Raw genomic sequence first — 20,550 nt, 5'->3', positions numbered from 1 at the left:
TAAAAGCCAGAGTCACTGACCTTCATGGATTTCATGTTTCTGATTAGAGGAGATCCATTTGAAAAACTAAAAACTGTAAAAAGTGGTTACAGTAAAATCCTTGGCCCTAATTAAATTGGTAACATTTGGACAGCTTTTACAATATAGCTTCAAAAGACATCCCAAGAAGAAAAAATAATTATGACAATGTCAAGAGAATTTTAAACAGAAAAAGACAAAAATCCCCTAAAAAATGCATAACCAAAATTTTTCCAACTTTCAGTTCTTTAGCTGTTACATTTCTTAAAAATGAAAGGTATTATGTTAAGCCATATGTCTTCAACTTTTACATTCACATCAATAAAATCTCATATTTATAATTTGTGTTTATTATATATCTGTCATTTCTAACTCTTATTTTTAGCAGCTACCCTCTAGTGACATGCCAAGAGCTGAACTCTTGCAGGAGTTTTAATTAAAACAACTTGTATTTAGATCTTTAAATGAATATGAGTGTGTCATGATCTCAGACTATGAAATCATCCACTGAACCAGAAACATCAATAAACTTCTTGTCTGTGCAATATATGAAGTTTGGTCAAAATAACATAATATTTTAAAGGTTCTTTAGATTCATTGGTCACTAAGCAAAGGTTTAAGGTGGTCACAAAAGGGAAAAGCTAGCAACAACATTGTAACACACAACAAATGTCACATCAACTATAAACATCTGATGGTCTCTGGGCCAAAGAGTTATAGGCCGAACAGAACTGACACCATTCATCATGTGGGTGGTGTTCCTCCATTCAAGACAGGAGGCAAACAGAGACTGAGAGAAAAACTATTTCACCCTCTAACTATTATCCTGGTGTGTCCATTAAGCCAGTATATCTGGCTATATACAGTAGATAGATAGATAGATAGATAGATAGTAGGAGGACAGTGGGCATCTCGGCCAGATCTAGGAATATCCCATTACCTGGAAGGGATGCCAGTGTGATGATGCAAGAAAACTGGTCAGAGGGACAAGGAAATAAATTTGTACCTGGCTGGTATACTATAGCAGATAGACTAAGAAAAGCCAAGGATGTGGAATAGTTTCATTCCCCATATGCCAGGTGGCAGTGGTCCTCAAATGGTAACCTAGTCGGGACACCCGCAGGGGTGTTTGGGAGATGGAGTTTGGAAGTGAAGCCCTGTTGGGGTCCTTGGGGATTGAGAGAGGGCACTGTTGGGGGAGGAAATCCCTACTTTTTAAAAAAAAAATTTAATTAATTCTATTGTAATCATTCCATACAAATCGATCAATTTTTACAAAAAATAGGATTGAGAACAAGTCGACCCCCACCCCTGAGAGAGAGAGCATGGCCAATGGGGTAAAACTTAAGACTTGTAAACATACCTAAATTAATGAGTTTGATAGGCCAATAAAGATGAATGGAGAAGAAAAAGAAATGCGGAAATAATTGCTTCTTCTGTGCTTTAAGAGCTTATTCTAAAATATTATTGATTAGATCCTGCCATGTTTTGAAACAAATCTGTACAGATCCTCTAACTGAGTATTTCATTTTTTCCAATTTCAAATAGTATAACACATCAGTTTCCCACACTGACTTAAAAGAGGAGAGTTAGGATTCTTCCAATTTAGCAAAATAAGTATGCTTGCCAAAAGTGTAGTGAATGCAATCACAGTTTGTTTGTCCTTCTCCACTTTAAACCCATCTGGAAGAACCCCAAACACAGTTGTTAATGGGTTAGGAGGTATTGTGACACCAAGGCTGTCTGAAAGGTAATTAAACATTTTGGTCCAGAATGATGTTAATTTGGTGCAGGCCCAAAACATGTGACCCAGTGAGGTTGGGACTTGATTGCAGCATTTGCAGGTTGGATCTTTCCCTGTACACATTTTGGAGAGTTTTAGGGAAGACAGATGTGCTTGATATATAATTTTGAGTTGAATAATTGTATGCTTTGTGCATATGGTGCGCAAGTGAATTCTCTGCATTGCTATTTTCCACTCCTTTTCTGATATATTGATTAAGAGATCTTTTTCCCGGTGTCCTCTTGGATCTTTGAAAGGGATGGACTGTAAAATAATTTCATATATTGTAGAGATGGTGTTTAAGTCCTTGAAATTGAGCAATATTTTTTCCAGCATGGATGAGGGTGAAAGATGAGGAAAATCAGGCAGGTTCTGTTTAACAATGTTCCTAATTTGAAGATAGTGAAAGAAATGTGTAGCTGGAAAATTAAATTTGGAATGTAATTCTCCATAGGATGCAAAGATGTTGTCTATATAAAGATCTCTAAGCAAGTTAATCCCAAATTTTTTCCAGATATTAAAAACTGCATATGTTTGTGAAGGTTGAAAGAGGTGGCTCTCTTCTCTTGCCACAGATAAAAGCTTCTCCATCTTAAAATGCTTTCTACATTGATTCCATATTCTGAGTGAGTGAAGCACAATTGGGTTATCAGTATATTGTATATTAAATCCCTACTTTCTCCATGGCCTGGAAGTACTTCCAGGAAGCTACACTGGAAGCATTCCCGGTTCCAGCTTAAAAAGGAGCCCGTTGCCACACATAGATGAGTTAGTCAGGAGACAGCGGGCAACACTGAGAGGAGGTAGACAGAAGGAAGAATTATTTGATTTATTGTTTAATTGTTTATATATATATAATTCCTAGAGAGCACTGTTTCCTAGAGAGCACACTACAAATCAAGATTCATAAATTCAGAATAATGTTTTAAAGCTAGACATGCTACATACCTTTATTTTACTCAGTTTGAAGTTATCAGAGTGGGATTCCTTTGAGCAAATTAAACTCCTTTCAGCATGCTTGAATCAGTCTTTCAGGTAGGGTTCTGTCTTGAGAATTACAAAATATAATCTTCGCAACATACTTTTTTACTCTCATGGGAGTGCATGACCAGAAGTGACTGCTGGGATGGCTCCCTGGCACTTCAGTAACTCCACCTGAGATGTGTCTAGGGTGATGCACTTTCAAATCCCATCTGTAAAAAGAGCAGAGCAGCCTATGTGGTATCCTGTACTCTCAACCCATTTGATAATGGCTCACCTTGTGCTCCCAGTACATTTCAGAAAAGGGATGTGGTGAGCTACAGTATGACAAAGTGGCAAAGTATGCCAGTGTGCCAAAGTTATACACTTTAGTTTAATCAATGTAGAGACTACTTTACCGATTCCAGGGAAATTGTGCATGCACAGTGATCATCCTTATTATTATATTTGTGGCTGTTATATCTGTGGTATCTGTGTGGGTAATGCTGTCTCTACATGTAAGGGGTATCTGGCTAGAATTTGAACACAAATTTACATTGATGTAATTGTACCTGTATAAATGTGACTGTAAGGATCAAGTTGACAGGATGTGTAAATAGATAGATAGATTGATAGATAGATAGATAGATAGTAAATGGTTGTGCATCAGTGTGTACTAGCACATCTCGCTCTGAACCCTAAGAATTACCCTCCTCCAAATCTTCGATATAATAAATGTGTAGCAATGTGCTAAAACCTTGATTAAGAAATTGTATAAAATTTGCAATACATCACGAGGAAGACCAAGAAGCCAACAAAAAAAAAAGAGTACAACAATTATTTGCTTCCACTTCATGCACTGCCCAGGGCACCTTGGAAATGTTGTTAGCAGAGGGGTCTGAAAAGGTATCTGAACAGTGTATATTGAAAGATAAAGTAATACCTTCTTCCAGAATGGTAGAGAGTTGTTGAGCCATTATCTGTGAAAAAAATTAAAGGATAAGAACAAGCTGAAGTTCACATATACTGCCCTATCTAAATAGTAGCAGGAGGAGACATTAGTACAGAAGTGAACCTGCCATCCTACCCAATGCATAAGGCATGTAACCTCTGCATAGTCCGTTCTAGTGTGGCTATAGTGTTTTGTTTTTCTGTTTATTCTGTGTATCATGTTTCCAGTTACCTGTATTGTACTTTATTATTTTCTTAAATAAACCTTTTTCTTTTTGTATACTTTGGAGTTTTTATTAGTATTTGGGTTTCTAAATGGTGTAAGACCCTTCCTGTTATTTACAAGACACAGTAATTGCATTTTTTTATTTTATGTTCTTGTTAAAGTAAATAAGATACAGTATGCAATGTTATTAAACAGTGATGTTTTAAATCAGTGGACAAGCAATCATAGGCAACGTTTTAAAAGGCATTGGTAGTGGAAGTTCATCTTTTGACAGTTGCTGGCTAGGGCCAATTATTAATCAAAGACTAATTTACAGTGATATATAAACTTTCCTCATAATTAGTTTTTCATTTTCTCCATTTCTTCATTAAAGTACTTGACAGGGTTAGTTTTACTGTTCAAAAATATTTGAATGCAGAATTTTCATATAGCATATGAGAGCGTCTGCTTTATATTCTCATTGCTAGAGTTTAGATCTGAAATTCCAGCACTAACAGTCTGTCTGCACGTTCTTCCAATTTCAGATTCCCCAAATCTTGCCACTCTGGTTTCCTACCACAGCTCAATGAAATGTGCATTTTATCGACTGGAGAGACCACATATGCCCTTGTAAGTGTTACTGTGTACTGTAAAGGATTAGCACACCATCCAGAGTTGGTTCATATCTTGCATCTATCCAATACTCCTGGAACAGGCTCCGACTCCACCTGCAACTCAATGCTCGAATAGATAAATGATTTTGAAACATTAAGTAATATTTTATTTTGCTTTTTTACACAACAAGCCTGTATTTAGTCCCTTCACAAAATAAAACTGCAAGTGTTGAAGTGTTTATATAGTCATATAAACACTTTAATGTGTAAATAAAACACTTAAAGTAGCAAATAGGCCAGTTCGTCAAAAATCATTTGCTATTGTTAACTAAGTCTCAGTCTGTAACAGACCTTTGAAGTGTTGTGTGCCATATACTTAGTTTTTCAGGGGTTTCCATTAGTCACTGGTTTCTGATGCCTAACTTTTTCTTCAGATGTAACTGGATCCTCAGATCTGGAGATTTGAAAGTTGTTTTTTCCGTATTAATAATGTAAGGTGTGCTTCATATCTATTTAATTTGCACAAAACAACTACCTATTATTTCTTTGTAGTGATTGCATTTTCCATCGACATCCTGCATCCTTTCATTTGCCTACTTAAGCTACTTAAATGCAATACAAGAAGAGGTGTAGTGATCAACTCTCTTCAATGCATGAGTAAAATTTAGGGCAATTATGCCACATTATATAGTAAAAGTTGATTCAACTTTATGAAGTGCTCATTAGCATTAATAATTTTGAGAAAATTAAATTTGACACTGGAAGACTTTTTTTAATTCAAGTAAAGGTATTCAAGGCCTAAAGTTAATTAACGAGTTACTTTATCAGCACAAAGTAAGCACTGATTTTCATGAACAAATAATGGTGGTCTAAGCCATTAAAAAACAAGAGTTTGTGGCATTTTCAATTATTTTCAATGACCTTCATTTGGACTAGACTGTTAACTTTTTAAATTCAATTTAATATGCAGTTAGTATTTACAAAATAACATTACGAAGCTGCCTTTAATAAAACCATGAAAATATTTCACAATATGCTAATAGAATCATAAATACAAGTACCGACACTTTTCATAAATTAAGTTATGTTTCTAGTAATAACAAAGCATTATTTATATTCAACTCATTTAATTTTTCCAGGTCCCACTTAAATGTGCAGTGCAGTGATTTGTTTCTTTTTGTTTATCGCTTCTTATCCAGCACAGAGCAATAAGCCACTGTGCTGTGCCATCCTTAAACATTGATCAGGAAAGGGTCATTGGGTCATTTTGGCAGTTACTGTACCTGAATATTTACCTAATATACAGTAAACAATACCTGTTTTATCACATATACTTCTGGATATACATAATGGATGATTTTTAAAGCCTGACATGACTTACAACTGCTTACATTTTCAACCAGGTGCAGGGGGGCTACAGCTGCTTATCTTCATACTGTAGTTGCACTCTACTCTTAGGTTCAGTATGATATTCTTAATATTAAATCCCAGGATGTCCTGAATTTTGCTGCCAAGCACAGAATTCCACAAATAGGACTACATGAGCAACACATTGTTAGACATCAAATTATTATTTTCACTCACTAAGTGTATAAATATACAAGTAGCAAAGTATCACGGAACTACTTTATTACACATTATGGAAAAAGCAATATGTACCGCAGGCAAAACAGTAACCTGTGCTAAGGGCAATATAATTAACCAGTTGCTCTTTTTTGCAAGATATTATATAAATGTATAACATCTCTAAACAAAAATGAATGACAGCAAAGTTACAAGTACAAAAAGTGTTTCATTACAGAAAATAATAAAGGGAATTACACTTGGAGTAAACCAAACAATAATGAAAAAGCAGAAGACTGGACATCTACTGCTGGGTACATCAGTATGAGGGTAGCAGGATTTTTTAAAACACAATCAGAAAGGTGTGCAGTTGCACAACCCCAGGTGAAATTAACAATCAAAATGGTACAGGTGTGTCTTGCTGCAGTTGTGTCAAAAAAATGCCACTGTTGATTTCTTATGACATTTTTAATGGGAGCTTATTGATCATCCACCACACAACCTGATCCTTTTACCACATGACTTTCACCTCTTTGATCCTTTGATAAAGGAATTGTCAAGTGGCAAATGATTTGCAACTACAGTAATGGCCATATAGAGAATGCTGGCACATCCTGGCTGCAGAGCTTTGGCACTAACCTCTTCAATGTTTTCAAGTACCTTAACAAGTTTGGGGCACACATGTAAAAGTCGTACTTGGCTAAATCTTTATTTAATTCGTAAGTTTGCAAGTGTTTAAATACACATACAAACAAATGCATGTAATTCTGATAATTTACTTTTGAAAATATCCATATATAAAACATTAAATTTTCAAACCCTCTTATTCTGTTCAAGGTCAGAGGGAACTGGTGTCTATCACTGAAGCACTAGACTTAAGGCAAGAGGCAACACTAGATAGGGCAGCAGTCTGTCAAAGGGCACACTTATGTACACACCCACACTTCTGACACTGGACAAATTTAGAGCAGCCGATAAGCCTAATGTTTTGGAGTGTAGGAGGAAGACTGCAGTACCTGGAGACAAACCCACGCAGACATGAAAGAAATCGACAGACTTTACACAGGAACAGCACAGCATGGGATTTGCATCTTGAAAGCCAGATCCATGAGGAACCAGTGCTAATCATGCATACTGTATATAACAGTTTGTTTCTACGTGATTATTTTGTATTGTTGGAATTAGAATAAGTTTTAAAAACTGCCACAAAAATGACATCTTTTAAGCAATATTATCTATGTATTTACTAATAATCTTTTTTGTGCATTCTACATTATAAAAATAGGTAGCTGTTTTGTTCTAATGTAATTACAAACTTTGCTTTTGACTTGACGTGCAGTTTTGTTAATGCAGTGTTTTGAGTAACTGTGTTATTTATATTGTGTTAGTATTTGCAAAATAAAAAATAATGAAAAAATTAACAAACAACTGAACAAAATGCAATTTTATTATACATTTGAATGTTCCCTGAAATATTATTAAAATAATACAGTTAATTATATGTCAGCTATTTGTCAATTTAAATATCTGCTCAGCCAAGTAAAACATCCTATTTCCACATCATCTCCTTCAGTTCCTCTGGGGAGATACTAAAGTGTTCCTAGTCCAGCCAAAATATATAATCTCTCTAGCATGTCCTTGGACTGACCCAAGGACTCTTCCCATTTGGACATGCCCAAAACAACACCCCAGGGAGGCATCCTAATCAGATGCCCAAATCACTTCCTCTAGCTCCTTTCAATAAAAAGAATCAGTGGCTTTATACAAAGAAGCAGTGGCTCTACTTCTCCTGAATGTCTGTGCTCTTAACCTTATCTCTAAGACTAAGCCCAGACACCCTGCAAAGGGAACTAATTTCTGCTGCTTACATCTGCAATCTTAACTCCTTTGGCCACTACCCACAGCTCGTGATCATAGGTGAAAGTAGGAATACAGATCAACCAGTAAATCGAGAGTTTCGCCTTTCGGCTCAGCTATTTCTTGACCACAGCTGACAATGTACAATACAATGTCCACAAGACTGCAGACACTGCTCCAGTCTGCCAGTTGATCTCCCACTCCTTTCTTTCCTTGCTTGTGAACGAGATCCCAAGATGCTTAAACTCCTACGCTTGAGGCAGCACCCCATCCCATGCCTACAGAAGGCACTCCACTCTTTTCCAGCTGAGAACAATGACCTTGGACTTAGAGGTGCTGATACTCAACTCAGCTGTTTCACATTTGGCTGCAAACCATACCAGTGCATGTCTAATGTCACAAAAAGCAGAGATGTGATCCTGAGGTCACTGACCTAGACACCCTCCACTTCTAACACTAAACTTAACAATTCTGTGCATAAAAATCATAAGCAGAAGATTATATATATATATATATATATATATATATATATATATATATATATATATATATATATATTGTCACAAACTACGCAAAGAGCCATAGCATGGTTTGGGGCAGCCACCCATAAATTTGGTTTCCTGGTTGCAAATTGACATAAGTGATAGCACTGCTGTGTACAAAACCGAGTCCAAAACAGAGCTGAAGGAATAGGAAAAAGGTGGAGGCTTTTAAAAAGAAAGACAGGAAGTGCGGTCAAAGGGGTTGGGCTCATAAGCATCTTTAACCATAGGCTTGAGCCCGGACGTGACATCACAGGGGCTGGAGCCGGCAAAGTCTTCTTTGATAGGCTCGGACCTAGAAGTGACGTCAAGAGGGCCAGGTGGAATCTCCCGTGAATGATCTGCAGGAAAGGGAGAATAGGAGTCAGTGCACTCTGCCACATCCCGGTATGATTCGTAATTGCCCTTACTCATCCCCTTTAGCTGCCTTCCATGCACACGTGTGTGACAATATATTTATATACTATACATATATACTAGCAAAATACCCATGCTTCACAGCGGAGAAGTAGTGTGTTAAAGAAGTTATGAAAAAGTAAAGGAAACATTTTAAAAATAACGTAACATCATTGTCAATGTAATTGTCAATATGGCAGCCGACAGTGGCATCATACCACCGGAATAAGTACGTACATTGGTTTCAGTTAGCACAGGGAAGCCACCTACCAAATTTCGTGAAGATGAGGCCATAAATAAGAAAGTTCAACATGGCGAACGTTGTCAACTGTTATGACCATTACGCATAGAATTTCGAAATGAAACCTGCTTAACGTTTGTAAGTAAGCTGTACGGAATGAGCCTGCCAAATTTCAGCCTTCTACCTACATGGGAAGTTGGAGAATTAGTGATATTGGAAAGTTCAATATGGCAGCTGACAGTGGCGTCATACCACCAAAAAAAGTACGTACATTGGTTTCGGTTAGCACAGGGAAGCCGCCTACCAAATTTCGTGAAGATGGGGTCAACCTTCTACCTACATGGGAAGTTAGAAAATTAGTGACGTTGGAAAGTTCAATATGGCAGCCGACAGTGGCGTCATACCATCGAAATAAGTACATACATTGGTTTCGATTAGCGCAGGGAAGCCGCCTACCAAATTTCGTGAAGATGGGGCCATAAATAAGAAAGTTCAACATGGCAGACATTGTTGACCGTTATGACCGTTACATGTAGAATTTCGAAATGAAAGTATTGTAAGTAAGCTGTAAGGAATAAGCCTGCCAAATTTCAGCCTTCTACCTACAAGGGAAGTTGGAGAATTAGTGGTGAGTGAGTGAGTGAGTGAGTCAGTGAGGGCTTTGCCTTTTTAGTATATATATATATATATATATATATATATATATATATATATATATATATATATATATATAATAACTACACAAAAAGGAATAAAATAAATACAAAAGGGTAAAACTGGCAAAAGAAAAAGATTAATTATATTATTGAGGATGCTGCATGTCCTTCCATGTCTCCTCCTAAGCTAAGCAATTTGCATATTGTAGTTGTACTCATACTCTTTGGTCTTGGGTTCTGTCTTTTGCTACCTTCTAGCAGCCCTGTGCTTTAAATATAAATACAAAGAGGACTGTTTGACTAATGTTAGGTAGATTGCCCAGAGGGGACTGGGCGGTCTCTTGGTCTGGAACCCCTACAGATTTTATTTTTTTCTCCAGCCTTTGGAGTTTTTTTTTGTTTTTTCTGTCCACCCTGGCCATCGGACCTTACTCTTATTCTATGTTAATTAATGTTGACTTATGTTTATTTTTATTGTGTCTTCTATTTTTCTATTCATTTTGTAAAGCACTTTGAGCTACATTTTTTTTGTATGAATATGTGCTATATAAATAAATGTTGATTGATTGATTGAAATATCCCATGAGGCAGAAGAGGCAGAAACTCCAGGATTGGAGCAGACTTGAGGTCAGTGCGTTGAATTTTCTGGGTTGCAGATGAAAAGAAAGAGTCCATTAAGAACCATGCTTCTCTAGATGCTGGTGTTGGAGTCCTTATCTCAGCAATGCTGTAGGAATGCTCATGATTCGCTTGTATGCAACTATATATATATATATATATATATATATATATATATATATATATATATATACAGATGGAGCCACGCGTCAAATAGCCGCGGCGTGTGAATGGCGTGCGGCGAATGGCGTCTGGCTGCCCTATGCACGCCGTGATCCCCCCTCCCTCTACTGACAGAAGGCGTGTCCAAGATTTCACATTAAACACGCCCATTCATGCCCTATTTATTCATTTACCTGGTTCCACCACTAGATGGCGCTTTGTTCTCAAGAACACGTTAACACACGCCAGCAATTTAGCTGCGCTGAGTTGCAATCACGTGATTTTAACATTATATTTTATTATTATAATTATAACATTATATTATATTATATTATTATATAGGAGCTTCCCTGTCTGCCTATCATATAGTGCCTTTCCTTCCTACCTACCTATCTATATATCTATCCCCTTAGCTGTTTTTTATATATCTATTATACAGTGCCTTCCCTGTTTATTTATATATCTAGTGCCTTCTCTGATTGTCTGTCTGTCTGATTGCATATAGCGCTGAACTTACTGCTCTGTACTATTCTGTCCTCTGCATATCCTGGAGTACAAAAGAAACAGCACCATACAGCAAACATGTGCGAACTGGCAAGATCGGGAAAAACACGGTCACTGATTACAAACCGCAAGATGAATGAAAGAGACAATATATGTAAAAACATCAGCACTAATGCAATATTATTTGAAAGCGAATAGTGTCAGATCGGGTTTGAATATGCCGCCCGATCGGCGCTGTTGGTTTTCAAATAATATTCATGTACTGTGCGTTGAAAGTGCTGCACTGAATAAGATGACTCCTTCTGTAACAGCATCAGCGTGTATTCAAACCCGATCTGACGCTGTTCGTTTTCAAATAATATTGCATGTACTTTACTATTTTAGAATAAAAACATACATTTGATTTCAGTCAGTCTGTAAGAGCCAGTGTAAATGCATGATAATTGTAAAGGTTAGCTTTTTTAAAATTCATTTCCATTTTCTCAGTCGCGTTCACGATCCAACCCCCCACCTACCTCTACACCTGACAATGCTGTTTTCACATAAAGACGCGCTATAACTCAAATGTGATTTATTTGGAGATGCGCTATAGCTCGAATGTGATTTATTTGGAGGCGACTATACTCGAATGTGATTTATTTGGAGACGCGCTATACTCGAATGTGATTTATTTGGAGACGCGCTATACTCGAATGTGATTTATTTGGAGCAGCTATACTCGAATGTTATTTAAACAGGGAAGAAAGTACAATGTCAGGTGCTCATTCAGTGTAATAGGAACCATAGTACAGAGAGATGTGTACACTGCAACAAGTACACATGTCGTGAATGTAGGAAGGGTGTGTGGGAATTGTTAATATTTGAATGTGATGATTTTATACAACACGGATCGGATATCAGCAGTTCTTAGCATTGCACCACGCTAAGCTGTCGTATCAACCGCCTACTGTAACTTGCTTTATTTTTCTTCACTTATAGTCTAGAATAAAAGTGCACTTGTTTTTCATTCTTGTACACCAACATATGTTCCTGTGTTTGGCGACATGGGCATGCTAAAAAATAGGCGTGTAATGCCACGAAAGTGCGCAGGCACTTCAGTTCAGCATTGGTGAACGAGAATGCAGTCACAAGTACACTGCAGAGCTACAGCATCTTTATGTGAAAACAGCATTCTCAGATAAGGATCCTGAACACGACTGAGAGAATGAAAAGTGAATAAAAAAAACTAACCTTTACAAGTATCATAAATCACACTGTTACACACTGAAATCAAATGCATGTTTTTATTCTAAAATAGTAAGACTAAGAGCAGTTTACTTCTCAAAACTGAGTGGTGCAGGATCGAACTCGATCTTTTGACTCCCAGTGGGGAGCTGATTCAATTGTGCTACGGAGTCCGTCACAGTAAATGGCTGTCAATGTCCCTTGTTAAAAGGCGGTTTTTCTGCAGTTATATTTTTGAATAAAAGCATACTTGTTCTGTTATATTTGTTTTGTGAAAGTGTTTGATATTTGGACTTCAGGCTTCATACATTATATAGTTTATGCTTACATTTTGTCATTTACTACTACAATATGAAAAACGTTTCTGTTTTAAAAATGTGTTTACACGGATTACTGTAGAAATGGAACACACGTGAAATGCGTGTATTCCAAATAATGATCTATTATTTCCTCTCTAAAACTCCACTTCACTCCCAGATAATCAATCAAAGCGTGAGCTGGGAGAAGTTTGTGCACGTTTTAAGTTGGTGGGGATATGGAATAGCCGGCTACTTGCAGCTTTTCTTTTATCAGCACATTTAGATTAACAAAAGACACTGGCGGAGAGGTGAGAACAGTTTTAAGAAGCGATTGACTAGTTTTGGAAGAATACATTTTATTTCTAAAGTCGTGTGTGCGTGTTTTAATTGTTGGGGGATGCGGCAGCAGAGACAGATTAAATCCCCATAAACACTTGGCAACAATATTAAAAAAGTTAGCGCCTGTTATACCAATGTATTTTTACTGATTTTTTACTGCTTATATTTTTATCTAGTTTCGTTTGGTTTACACTAATTTCATGTGTTATTTGTGTGTGTGTGTGTGTGTGTGTGTGCGTGCGTGTGTATGCACGAGAGAGAGGCTCGAGAGAGAGAGCTTACAGTACAGTATATTGTGATTAGTCCAACGTCGCTAGAGCCTGGCTCCTACCAATATAAATTATTTCAATTAAACCCATTTGTCTCAATCACAAATTAAGCCAACGCTGTAAACAAATGACACAATAAATTATACATTCTAAAAATCAAGTTTTATTCGAACATTTGCAAAATATATACACAAAAAAATGAAAACAATCATAAATTTCTGCTAAAGCCAGCCCGTGGCTGTTCAGGGTCAAGTTTACGAGGGCTTCTCAGTCTTTCGTTTATTTTACTTCTGACTCGGAACCAGTGGTGCGCTGTCAGATCCGGAAATCTCTGCATGACAGTCTCGTGCACCTTCTCTTTAACATAGTTTCATAAATAGATGATGTGGTAAAAAAGGGAAAAACGATTAATAAAACAGATTTAAATAACTCAATACACAACCCATGATGCTCATGCTATTTTTAATTAATTAATTAATTAAACTACTTGGGTTTGGTTTTGTTATATTTTGATGTTTTCGCTGATGTTTTTTTTCGCTGATAGTCAAAAAATGGCATAACAAATCAATTAATGGCGCATAATATCTGGAACAAATATCTGTCCATACGGATCAGTATTTCTTTAGTCATTTAACCAGCATAACGTTGCCCCATTAAAGATCTGATGGGCCATTAATCACTTATCACAACTGTGAATAGATGCGGCAGCAGAGACAGATTAAATCCCCATAAACATTTACACTTGAAAACAATACTAACAGAACTAAACAGTTCCAGAGGGTTAGCTCTGTTATCGCAGGACAGGAATCACCTACAGGATACTACTGTATTTTTCACTGCTTATATATTTTTGCCATAGTTTCATTTGGTTTTACGTGATTTCATATATTTGTGTGTGTGTGTGTGTGTTTGCATTGCTATCTGAATGGGGACATACGCCTGACTGCACACCAACACAGTGAGGACCTCTGACCAAGTGGGGACCAAAAATGAGGTCCCCATAATTCTGCCCATTATAATTAATGCAAAATTGCTTCCTAAGGTGTGTACCATCAAAATCTACCATGACCCCAAAATTCATATTTCAATGAGTAAAATTTGTGTGTGTGTTTTGCCGCTGGATGCTCACAGTGTGTAAAACCCCCTACAGACACTTTGCGGTACTGCAGTGTGTTTTGGGGCTGGATGCTCACAGTTTTTAAAACCCCCTACAGACACTTTGCAGTACTGCAGGGTTAAGCACACTTTTGGTCACATGGCAGCAACACCGGATGTTCCCATTAGGTGCGTGCATATGGAGGAAAGATTGAAAGCCCGAAAGGATAAATCACAAACTGTTAAAAAAGGTAAACAGTGTTTTAATAAATGTTATGCTAGAGTAAGTAGTTAATCGTTGTTATTATTATTATTAGCCAATGAAGATGACGTTTTTATCTATTTAAAGCTTTGTTTGAATAAAAGTTTGTCAGGGTATGTTGTGTTTGTTGGTTTTTAAGAAGACCCTGCTTGACTATTTTTATATGCCAGCTTTATTATGCATTTAATTTTAAAACACAAATTATGCGTGTTTATATTCGGGAGTTTACATGTATATGTGTACATATATGTGTATATATACATAGAGAAAGAGAGAGAGAGACATATGTTGAAAATGAGAAGACAACGAATAAATCCGGAAAGCGAGGCTATTCGGTATGTGAGGTCATCTTCGGACAAATGCGGTTTGGAAATTAAATGTATCAGTTCAGAGAAAGGTAAGTTGTTTATAACCAATTTATTTTCTTAAATTATTAACATCGCATTTATATTAGCGAAGTACGTTTCACATACTCGGTCGTTCGCAGGACGTGGAGTTTTTGCGGTGGATGCATTGGAAAAGGGTGACTTTGTGGCCGAGTACCGCGGTCAACTAATAAACGGAGCTGAAAGCGAGAGGAGGAGGCGAGTGTACCATCCTGCCGCTGCTGTCTTTCTTTTCGACTTTAAATGGAATAGGAAAAGCTGGTGGTGAGCTGTATTTATTTTTCAAATTTATGGTGAAAGTGTACTACGGTCTGTTCGAAGTTAATATTGCAATAGTTAACAAACGTCAGAATGAAAGTAAACGGCAGAAAAAAGTAATACTACCAGACAGTATAATCAGGTTTCCCTGTCTCCGAATAAAAAATAAATGCTTAATAAAATACTTTATGATATATACAACAAATTTGCTTTAACATAAAAAAAAAAACCGGTATAATAATGACCTGATCGCGTACGTGTAATGCAGATATGCTGTCTGAAGTGGCGGGACTCCTGGAGAAGCAGCTCCGAGATCCGCGTTCTCAGACACCGCAGTTAGTAAGCACTTTATTTAATGGAATCAGCCACCTGCTTCGACTCTCTGTCCGCCCTTCTCTGCCTTAGAGGCAGTTCATATGCCCACTGTCCACCTGCCCTGTGAGACACGGTAGCGGCCGCACACTCGGGCAGATGGACTGTAGCAGCCTGGAAACGTGTCTGAAGTGCTTCAAGTGCTCTGTCTGCAACATAGCGATCGCGGAGCTGCTTTTATGTCAGTTTCTCAAGGTAGTCCTTTCCACGTAAGTGAGGAGCTTGCCCTCTCAGGCTCAGACCCAGATGTGCTACACGATTATTTCCACGGAACACTACTCATTCTAATACATGAGGCAAATTGGCTGTGTGTAATCTTTATGTATGTATTTAAACTGCACTGCTGTTACAGCATTGATGGAGCCAAAGATGATGGCTCTGTTGGAAGAATGATAAATGACAACCACAAAAGTCCAAACTGCAAAATCAAGAAACTGGCAGTAGATGGAATGCCACACCTCTGCCTGTTTGCTTTAAGAGATATTCTTCCTGGTGAAGAAATCACATACAGCTATGGAGATGGACCATGGCCTTGGAGAAAACAGGTAAGAACTGTAGTCTTTATTTATGTATTTAGGATTAGTTTAGGTTGTTGTCACCTGTGAAGTAATTATTTTTGTGTTTGTATGCAGGGAAAAGAAAAAGCCACTATTGTGTCATCACCATTACAGACAAATGACAAGGTAACTAAATCTACATTATTAATCTATACAGGCATTTTATTTTAATAAATTAAGACAGTTTTTCCCAAACTCGGTCCTGGGGACCCCCGTGGCTGCAGCTTCTGTTTTAATTAAACTCCTGGACTAATTAAGTGAACTGATATTTCCCAAGTTCTGTGTTTAGGGAACAATACAGAAATTAGAAAAATAAGTTTGCTAAAAAAAAATATTAAAATGTACCAAGCAGTTATATAGGAATAATGTATTTTTTCTTTTTAACAGTGTTTTCATCGTGATTTTCATTCTACTTTTCCAGGTGTTCTAATTGTTTTATTTATCCACTATTTAATAATTATACTAATTAGTAGGTCTGACTTTAAAGTAGTTGCAGCCTTTGATTATTCCGTGTTGTTTGCCTGGGTGTCTGCTCTGCTCATTTTAAATTGTCATTATTAAGATACAACGAAGGAGGAAAAACTGCACAGATAAAGGGCAAAGTATAATGAAATCAACAAAAGAGAGTTAAGCATTTAAATATATCATAAAAGCAGAAATATTTTTAAATGTAAAAATCATGCTGCTTTGCTTTTCAAATGTCGAATAAAAAAAAAATACCAGCTAATTAAATGAGCTCAGTGTTATCACTTATTAGGAGTGTGGTTGGAACAAAACCTGCAGTCACAGGGGGTCCCCAGGGCCGAGTTTGGGAAAAACTGAATTAAGATATTATTAAAGAAGTACCAATAGTACACAGTATACATGCATTGCAATTTGTTACATTGCCTGAGTCTATATACTTTATTGCACTATTTTTAGATAATAAAGCTGTGTGATTGGAAGTGGAAATATATTTTTATATGATAATAAATTTAAGAAACACAAATATAGTGCCACAATTTCAATTAAAGGTATGAAAATGGATGGTGTACACTTAATTATAGGAAACTAAGAGAGGAAAGAATAAATATATGGTAAAATCGTTAATTGCAGACTCATTGTAAAGATTTTCCTAAACAAGAACATATTAGTATTCATTAGCATAATTTTGATATTTGCACTATAAATTTTCAGAAAACATACACAGTGTATGACTTAGTGAAACTTGTTTCCAACTTTTGTAGCACATAAACAATTCTGAATGAAACATGTGACAGAGAGAAAAATTAAGTGCACACACCAAAAGAATAAATGTTGTTTAAAGAGGAAGAAAAGTATGGCTATCGTTTTGTGATATCATGTAAATCATGCAAAATGTACAACCATCTACAAGACCTAGAAACCCAGAAACTATTCAAGTAACTGAAAAGTTACTTAATTTTTATATGAACAATTTAGGCTTTTTTGAAGTTAAACATATTCATTGTAATAGGCTACTTTTTGGATTATGTAAAATATAAATTAACCCATATGAAATAACATTTCATGTACATACCATATAGTGCATATAGAAATGTGACTACTGCTGATTCAGAGTGCAATTTTTGAATCACAGTATCTTTGAATGAGAATTAGGTATTATAAGGAACGGTCAAGTCCTATCAAAGGTTTACTTTGGGCATTCATACAGTATTTATGACAAAATATATTTTAAAAATCCAACAAAGGTTTTAACATCTTTCATCAAGTGGGAAACCAGTAAGTTCATTTTAGTATTAGAAGTATTATTATTGCATGTAAGACTGGAAAGTGATAACAGCATACCTGCCTTTATTATGCATTTGATCAATATTCTGTTTTTAGGGCACTGGGGAAAGGGATGTTGCCCAAAGCCAGATCTTGGCTCAACAGCCTACACTGGCACAAGTAAAAGGCACTCTTGCTATTGATGAACAGGTACAATTCTTTATAGCCTTAAACTTTTTTTTATTAGACAAATACTTTACATCACTTAATGGTAAAATGTTATATATTATCCATTTTTTTCACTAATCATTTAATTATTTTTGCCTTCTCAGAACCCTGATGGAAGAGAGAAGACCCTCAGTCATAGCTTAGCTGAAAAGACTTCTGAACCTCAAGAGAAAGAAGCAGTTATTACTAATGAGCAGGTACAGTTTTTTTTTACTTAATTTGCAAATATAACTAGAAATACACAGTATATATCTTTTAATGGCAAGATGTCTTATTTTGCTTTTAAATTTTAATCTGCTACAGTTTATTTCACAAAGCTGTTTTGTTTAAAAATTATATAGTCATTACACATAAGATCAGTTAACTACATTCCTCACTTGCTTTATGTTCACATGATGAGAGTGATCTGAAATATATCTGAATCCTCACAGGAACTGTGTCATTGTTATGCATTTCTTACTGCCCACCCTACTTCACTGAGGTCCCCCTAATGAAAATGACCTGAAGTATGTGTGAGAGTCCCCATAAGGGCAGTTAGTGAAGATGGGGTTACTTGTGCTACCATCCCCCACTTGCTTTAGGTCTACACAATTGTTGTGACTTGAAATGTGTGTGAGTCCCCACTAGGTTACTTAGTGATGATGGGGTTTCTTGTGCCACTGTCTACCCACTTAGTTTAGGTCCACACAGTGTTTGTGACATGGAATGTGTGAGTTCCCACAAGGACAGCGTCTTGTGTTTTAAATCCTAAAATATCTTTTTACTTCACTGAGGTCCCCTTAATGAAAATGACCTGGAATGTATTAGAGTCCCCATAAGGGCAGTTATTGAAGATGGGGTTACTTGTGCTACCATCCCCCGCTTGCTTTAGGTCCACACAATGGTTGTGACTTGAAATGTGTGTGAGTCCCCACTAGGTTACTTAGTGATGATGGGGTTTCTTGTGCCACTGTCTACCCACTTAGTTTAGGTCCACACAGTGTTTGTGACATGAAATGTGTGTGAGTTCCCACAAGGACAGCGTCTTGTGTTTTAAATCCTAAAATATCTTTTTACTTCACTGAGGTCCCCTTAATGAAAATGACCTGGAATGTGTGAGAGTCCCCATAAGGGCAGTTATTGAAGATGGGGTTACTTGTTCTACCATCCCCCACTTGCTTTAGGTCCACACAATGGTCGTGATTTGAAATGTGTGTGAGTCCCCACTAGGTTACTTAGTGATGATGGGGTTTCTTGTGCCACTGTCTACCCACTTAGTTTAGGTCCACACAGTGTTTGTGACATGGAATGTGTGTGAGTTCCCACAAGGACAGCGTCTTGTGTTTTAAATCCTAAAATATCTTTTACTTCACTGAGGTCCCCTTAATGAAAATGACCTGGAATGTGTGAAAGTCCCCATAAGGGCAGTTATTGAAGATGGGGTTACTTGTGCTACCATCCCCCACTTGCTTTAGGTCCACACAATGGTTGTGACTTGAAATGTGTGTGAGTCCCCACTAGGTTAGTTAGTGATGATGGGGTTTCTTGTGCCACTGTCCACCCACTTAGTTTAGGTCCACACAGTGTTTGTGACCTGAAATATGTGTCAGACCCCACAAGTATAGCTACATAAAAGATAGATTAACTCCTGCTCACCCCTTACTCTATGTCCCCACAGTGAATGTGAACTGAAGTATATGCAAGTTCTCACTAGGATTGTTGGTGGTGCTTCAGTACTTCTACCTCACTCAAATTCATTTAGGTCGCCATAATAAAAATCAACTGCTATAAATGCTAGTTCTAATAATTATAGTTAATGAAGAAAAGTTGACTCTCCTGTATGTGTTGCACTTATTCTTAAGACCTAATGAACTGTTGTCTTGTCTCCATATTCAATATTCAAGATTTGGCCTGAAAAATGTATTAAGCATAATCTCATTTAATTTACATTATGTACAGCATAATGTAAAATCTGGTATTCTGTTATCCCTGTAATTGCCTATAACGACACTTAACACTTATTTGAGCAGAAAGTATTTGATTGTAACTGGCCTTTGCAAAGTGTAAAAGTAAAAAGCAACAATGATAGCAATAGTAGGAATATTGCTACTATTGCTAATAACAACAGTAATAATACTAACACATCGTAATGTGTGTCAAACGAATATGACACCCAATTATATTTTTACAGACTGAAGACAACAGTGGATCTGACACTGAACCAGTTTCTTTAGAAAAGAGAGAGCTTGACTGTACTGTGCCAAAACTTAAGCTCTGACAGTGTTATTGTAAGTTATACCTCAATGGCATAAACTTTATAATTCAATATTTTCACTATAAAAATAACAGTGAGTATTTGATAGTGGGTTTTGAAATATTAAGCAATTGCTCATGTATATACATTATTAATAATAAATATAAAACAAAGCAATCATTAATCAAATAATGTAGTTTTCAACACCTGTTAATCAGTATGCAGTATAG

General features: G+C 36.7%; 1 protein-coding gene across 1 annotated transcript; it reads left to right on the top strand.

Moving 5' to 3' along the window:
- Window positions 1–14,098: 14,098 nt before the first annotated feature.
- Window positions 14,099–20,344, top strand: LOC120543334 (N-lysine methyltransferase KMT5A-like). Its single transcript, XM_039776371.1, has 7 exons — window positions 14,099–14,955; window positions 15,046–15,208; window positions 15,927–16,119; window positions 16,207–16,257; window positions 17,977–18,069; window positions 18,192–18,284; window positions 20,258–20,344. The coding sequence occupies exons 1-7, from the start codon at window positions 14,736–14,738 to the stop codon at window positions 20,342–20,344; spliced, it is 900 nt and encodes a 299-aa protein (XP_039632305.1). The 5' UTR covers window positions 14,099–14,735.
- The last annotated feature ends 206 nt before the right edge of the window (window positions 20,345–20,550 follow it).

The sequence above is a fragment of the Polypterus senegalus genome, chromosome 13, assembly GCF_016835505.1.
Source record: "Polypterus senegalus isolate Bchr_013 chromosome 13, ASM1683550v1, whole genome shotgun sequence".
Taxonomy (NCBI): Eukaryota; Metazoa; Chordata; class Cladistia; order Polypteriformes; family Polypteridae; genus Polypterus; species Polypterus senegalus.
The sequence above is the reverse complement of the archived record's forward strand: the minus strand, read 5'-3'. Positions and strand labels throughout refer to the sequence as shown.

Coding starts and splice junctions, on each gene's coding strand:
- LOC120543334 (XM_039776371.1), top strand. CDS start 14,736: ATGCATTTAATTTTAAAACACAAATTATGCGTGTTTATATTCGGGAGT. Junction 14,956..15,045: donor ATGTATCAGTTCAGAGAAAG/GTAAGTTGTTTA, acceptor GGTCGTTCGCAG/GACGTGGAGTTTTTGCGGTG. Junction 16,258..17,976: donor CATTACAGACAAATGACAAG/GTAACTAAATCT, acceptor TTCTGTTTTTAG/GGCACTGGGGAAAGGGATGT.